At 58.5% G+C, this 6,371-nt stretch overlaps 1 protein-coding gene across 1 annotated transcript in view; it reads right to left on the reverse strand.

The window, feature by feature from the left end:
• The window catches only part of LOC149427668 (phosphofurin acidic cluster sorting protein 2-like), a gene marked incomplete at its 3' end in the record, with an annotated part of 49,097 nt that extends 43,918 nt beyond the window's left edge, over positions 1–5,179 (reverse strand). The window contains exon 1 of the mRNA XM_089667798.1: positions 4,909–5,179. Coding sequence (XP_089523924.1) covers positions 4,909–5,129 — 221 coding nt within the window. The remainder of the gene's footprint in view (positions 1–4,908) is intronic.
• Positions 5,180–6,371: the final 1,192 nt, after the last annotated feature.

The raw sequence follows: 6,371 nt of genomic DNA on the forward strand, positions 1-6,371 counted from the left end.
CAGCCCATCCCCCACCTGAACACAGCCCATCCCCCACACAGCCCATCCCCCACCTGAACACAGCCCATCCCCCACACAGCCCACCCCCCACCTGAACACAGCCCATCCCCCACCGAAACACAGCCCATCCCCCACCTGAACACAGCCCATCCCCCACCTGAACACAGCCCATCCCCCACCTGAACACAGCCCATCCCCCACCTGAACACAGCCCATCCCCCACACAGCCCATCCCCCACACAGCCCATCCCCCACCTGAACACAGCCCCCACCTGAACACAGCCCCCACCTGAACACAGCCCCCACCTGAACACAGCCCCCACCTCCACACAGCCCATCCCCCACCTGAACACAGCCCATCCCCCACCTGAACACAGCCCATCCCCCACCTGAACACAGCCCATCCCCCACCGAAACACAGCCCATCCCCCACCGAAACACAGCCCATCCCCCACCTGAACACAGCCCATCCCCCACCTGAACACAGCCCATCCCCCACCTGAACACAGCCCATCCCCCACACAGCCCATCCCCCACACAGCCCATCCCCCACCTGAACACAGCCCCCACCTGAACACAGCCCCCACCTGAACACAGCCCCCACCTGAACACAGCCCCCACCTGAACACAGCCCCCACCTCCACACAGCCCATCCCCCACCTGAACACAGCCCATCCCCCACCTGAACACAGCCCATCCCCCACCTGAACACAGCCCATCCCCCACCGAAACACAGCCCATCCCCCACCGAAACACAGCCCATCCCCCACCGAAACACAGCCCATCCCCCACCTGAACACAGCCCATCCCCCACCTGAACACAGCCCATCCCCCACCGAAACACAGCCCACCCCCCACCGAAACACAGCCCATCCCCCACCTGAACACAGCCCATCCCCCACCTGAACACAGCCCATCCCCCACCGAAACACAGCCCATCCCCCACCGAAACACAGCCCATCCCCCACCGAAACACAGCCCATCCCCCACCTGAACACAGCCCATCCCCCACCTGAACACAGCCCATCCCCCACACAGCCCATCCCCCACCTGAACACAGCCCCCACCTGAACACAGCCCCCACCTCCACACAGCCCATCCCCCACCTGAACACAGCCCATCCCCCACCTGAACACAGCCCATCCCCCACACAGCCCATCCCCCACCTGAACACAGCCCATCCCCCACCTGAACACAGCCCATCCCCCACACAGCCCATCCCCCACCTGAACACAGCCCATCCCCCACCTGAACACAGCCCATCCCCCACCTCCACACAGCCCACCCCCCACCTACACACAGCCCACCCCCCACCTAAACACAGCCCATCCCCCACACAGCCCATCCCCCACACAGCCCATCCCCCACCTGAACACAGCCCATCCCCCACCTGAACACAGCCCATCCCCCACCTCCACACAGCCCATCCCCCACCTCCACACAGCCCACCCCCCACCTCCACACAGCCCACCCCCCACCTAAACACAGCCCATCCCCCACCTCCACACAGCCCATCCCCCACACAGCCCATCCCCCACACAGCCCACCCCCCACCTCCACACAGCCCATCCCCCACCTCCACACAGCCCATCCCCCACCTCCACACAGCCCATCCCCCACCTCCACACAGCCCATCCCCCACCTAAACACAGCCCATCCCCCACCTCCACACAGCCCTTCCCCCACACAGCCCATCCCCCACCTAAACACAGCCCATCCCCCACCTCCACACAGCCCATCCCCCACCTCCACACAGCCCATCCCCCACCTCCACACAGCCCACCCCCCACCTAAACACAGCCCACCCCCCACCTAAACACAGCCCATCCCCCACACAGCCCATCCCCCACCTCCACACAGCCCACCCCCCACCTAAACACAGCCCACCCCCCACCTAAACACAGCCCATCCCCCACACAGCCCATCCCCCACACAGCCCATCCCCCACCTAAACACCACCCATCCCCCACCTCCACACAGCCCATCCCCCACCTAAACACAGCCCATCCCCCACCTCCACACAGCCCATCCCCCACCTCCACACAGCCCATCCCCCACCTCCACACAGCCCATCCCCCACCTCCACACAGCCCATCCCCCACCTAAACCCCCCCCCCCCCCCCCTCAGGCTAAGAAACAATGAAATATTTATCCCATGCATGGACCTGAAAGGACAGAAAGAGAAGCCACGCCCCCAGAGACTGACAGCAGCTACGGGGACCTGACATTCCTCCACGCCTTTGTCCAGGCTCCCAGCCCCCACCTGTCCTCTCAAGACCCCAAATCTTCCCAACCTCACCCAGAATGTTGTGCACCACCACCTCGGCAGGAGGAAACCTGACACCGTGCATTCCACTCACCCAGAATGTTGTGCTCCACCACCTCGGCAGGAGGAAACCTGACACCGTGCATTCCACTCACCCAGAATGTTGTGCTCCACCACCTCGGCAGGAGGAAACCTGACACCGTGCATTCCACTCACCCAGAATGTTGTGCTCCACCACCTCGGCAGGAGGAAACCTGACACCGTGCATTCCACTCACCCAGAATGTTGTGCTCCACCACCTCGGCAGGAGGAAACCTGACACCGTGCATTCCACGTGTAGTAATGGAGTACTAAGCTAACTCGAAAAAGTGTCTCAAAGTCCCGGAGAGTCTGAAAGGCTCCGTAAGACCACTCCACGTAACTCAAGGGGGAAAGGAAAGGGATCCCCAGAGCCCCACCCACCCGCTTGTAGACTTCTATATTGAAGGGGCACTGAAGCAAGAAATGGTCCATCGTCTCCTCCCCCCCACCGCACTCCACTCCTCCCCCCCCCCACCGCACTCCACTCCTCCCCCCCACCGCAATCCACTCCACCACCTCCACCCCACCGCACTCCACTCCTCCACCCCACCGCAATCCACTCCACCACCTCCACCCCACCGCACTCCACTCCACCACCTCCACCCCACCGCACTCCACTCCACCACCTCCACCCCACCGCAATCCACTCCTCCCCCCCACCGCACTCCTCCACCCCACCGCACTCCACTCCACTCCAGCACCTCCACCCCACCACACTCCACTCTTGGACAACCACGGTTCTCCACAGAGCGATGCTTCAGGTTGCCCTTCACATAGAGTCTGCCATGGAACGAGAGCCAGGCCAAATCCCGAAACTTTAAAGGGATTCTCTCCAGATTCATCAAACACAGACCCTCCCTCATAACAGGGCCTGGGCAATCCCTCCCTCATAACCGGGCCTGGGCAATCCCTCCCTCATAACCGGGCCTGGGCAATCCCTCCCTCATAACCGGGCCTGGGCAATACCTCCCCCATAACCGGGCCTGGGCAATCCCTCCCCCATAACCGGGCCTGGGCAATCCCTCCCCCATAACCGGGCCTGGGCAATCCCACCCCCACAACCGGGCCTGGACAATCCCTCCCCCATAACAGGGCCTGGGCAATCCCACCCCCACAACCGGGCCTGGACAATCCCTCCCCCATAACAGGGCCTAAGCAATCCCACCCCCACAACCGGGCCTGGACAATCCCTCCCCCATAACAGGGCCTGGGCAATCCCTCCCCCACAACCAGGCCTGGACAATCCCTCCCTCATAACCGGTCCTGGGCAATCCCTCCCCCACAACCAGGCCTGGACAATCCCTCCCTCATAACCGGGCCTGGGCAATCCCTCCCCCATAACAGGGCCTGGGCAATCCCTCCCCCATAACAGGGCCTGGGCAATCCCTCCCCCATAACCGGGCCTGGGCAATCCCTCCCCCATAACCGGGCCTGGACAATCCCTCCCCCATAACAGGGCCTAAGCAATCCCACCCCCACAACCGGGCCTGGACAATCCCTCCCCCATAACAGGGCCTGGGCAATCCCTCCCCCACAACCAGGCCTGGACAATCCCTCCCTCATAACCGGGCCTGGGCAATCCCTCCCCCATAACAGGGCCTGGGCAATCCCTCCCCCATAACAGGGCCTGGGCAATCCCTCCCCCATAACAGGGCCTGGGCAATCCCTCCCCCATAACAGGGCCTGGGCAATCCCTCCCCCATAACAGGGCCTGGGCAATCCCTCCCCCATAACCGGGCCTGGGCAATCCCTCCCCCATAACCGGGCCTGGGCAATCCCTCCCCCATAACCGGGCCTGGGCAATCCCTCCCCCACAACCGGGCAATCCCTCTCTCATAACCGGGCCCGGGCAATCCCTCAAGGCCAATGGCTCGCTAAAGGCAGATTCAACAACCCTCCTCTCCAGGGCCTTCCTAGGAAGAGACTTCATTTCCTCCGCCGTCACTCACCATTGCCGAAGCATTTTCAGACACGGGGCAACATAAGCCGGGAGCTCACCATGTTGGACCCTCAGGCTTCTCACTGCCCACCATTCTCCCAGCTCCGTAGAAAAGGCCTAAACCAGGACTGAAAAATACCAACCCACCCAGGCGGTTCCTCTGCCAGCATGCTACCAAAATTATGTTTCAAAAACATCAGAGAAAAGAAAACCACCGGGGTCACCATACCTAGGCCACCCATCCGCCTGGGAAGGTAGGTTACAGACCTCTTAATGAGGTTCAGTTTGTGCCCCCATAACAGCTGGAAGACACAACTGTAGATCCTCGCATAGAGAGACACTGGAACACAGACAAAGCTGACATACAGAAATACCGAGATCGGGGAAGTTTTGAGACATTAGAGTGTAAGCTCCTCTGGTACAGAGACTGGTTTGAATAGTCCTCTGTTCCATGTACAGCGCTGTGGAGAATGTTGGTGCTATATAAATATATGAAAACATACGAAGAGGGTGGGCTATTTAGTTGTGTAAAAATTTGACCTGAATTCTGGACATTCCTGGGAATCTTCCTCCAGAATGACTGTTACTGTGAAGTACTTTAGTAGACACGACATGGACATACCTGGGCACACAGCTGGGAGAACATCTGTCCACCTCCCACGTAGCAAACAGGTTCATGGGCACCGGAGGTGTGCTGGGTTCCTCATGTTTCACCATAGTTACTCCTCCAGTCAGACTAGACCCCACATCCATCCCTCGACTGAGGCACAATGATGGGTTCCCCCCATTCCCGGAGAGGCTCATTGCAGTGCTGACAAGAACCCCTCCACCTCTGTCCACCATGACTTGCTGCGACACCTCCAGGAACCTGTAAAAGAAAAAGGTAGACCAGGAGCAGATAACAGGACACAAATACCACTACTGGAGTACCCAAAATCCTACAGAACCACATCTACAGCAAAATGATTCACCGAAAACGTCTACTGGCTTCTTTTATGAAGTGAGATAACCTGGGGCCACCATTGGGCATCAACCACCAACTTCTCAGTCATCACATATTCTAGAAATCATAGAAATTCATCATGTCATGAAAATGGTTCAAGAGACATCAGAATGGGCTATGCTATGGACACACTGAGTTCTGGTGACATCACTGATCTGGAATATTCTATACAAGGCCAAAGAAAATTGTGCCATGACCTAGGTGCCATCCCCAGAAACATTCGGTCATTGACCAACACAATGGACATTGCTCACCATGATTGCCAAATGAAGGAACCCAATGGACATCGCTCACCATGACTGCCGAATGAAAAAACCCAATGGACATCGCTCACCATGACTGCTGAATGAAGGAACCCAATGGACATCGCTCACCATGGCTGCCGAATGAAGGAACACAATGGACATCGCTCACCATGACTGCCGAATGAAAAAACCCAATGGACATCGCTCACCATGGCTGCCGAATGAAGGAACACAATGGACATCGCTCACCATGGCTGCCGAATGAAGGAACACAATGGACATCGCTCACCATGACTTCCGAAAGAAGGAACCCAACGGACATCGCTCAACATGACTGCCAAATGAAGGAACTCAATGGACATCGCTCACCATGGCTGCCGAATGAAGGAACCCAATGGACATCGCTCACCATGGCTGCCGAATGAAGGAACCCAATGGACATCGCTCACCATGGCTGCCGAATGAAGGAACCCAATGGACATCGCTCAACATGACTGCGAAAGAAGGAACCCAATGGACATCGCTCACCATGGCTGCCGAATGAAGGAACCCAATGGACATCGCTCACCATGGCTGCCGAATGAAGGAACCCAATGGACATCGCTCACCATGGCTGCCGAATGAAGGAACCCAATGGACATCGCTCACCATGACTGAGAAAGAAGGAACCCAATGGACATCGCTCACCATGACTGAGAAAGAAGGAACCCAATGGACATTGCTCACCATGACTGAGAAAGAAGGAACCCAATGGACATCGCTCACCATGACTGAGAAAGAAGGAACCCAATGGACATCGCTCACCATGACTTCCGAAAGAAGGAACCCAACGGACAT

This window comes from Staurois parvus, unplaced genomic scaffold (genome assembly GCF_062004578.1).
Source record: "Staurois parvus isolate SC_StPar_1 unplaced genomic scaffold, SC_StPar_1.0 ptg003592l, whole genome shotgun sequence".
In the NCBI taxonomy this organism is placed as follows: Eukaryota; Metazoa; Chordata; class Amphibia; order Anura; family Ranidae; genus Staurois; species Staurois parvus.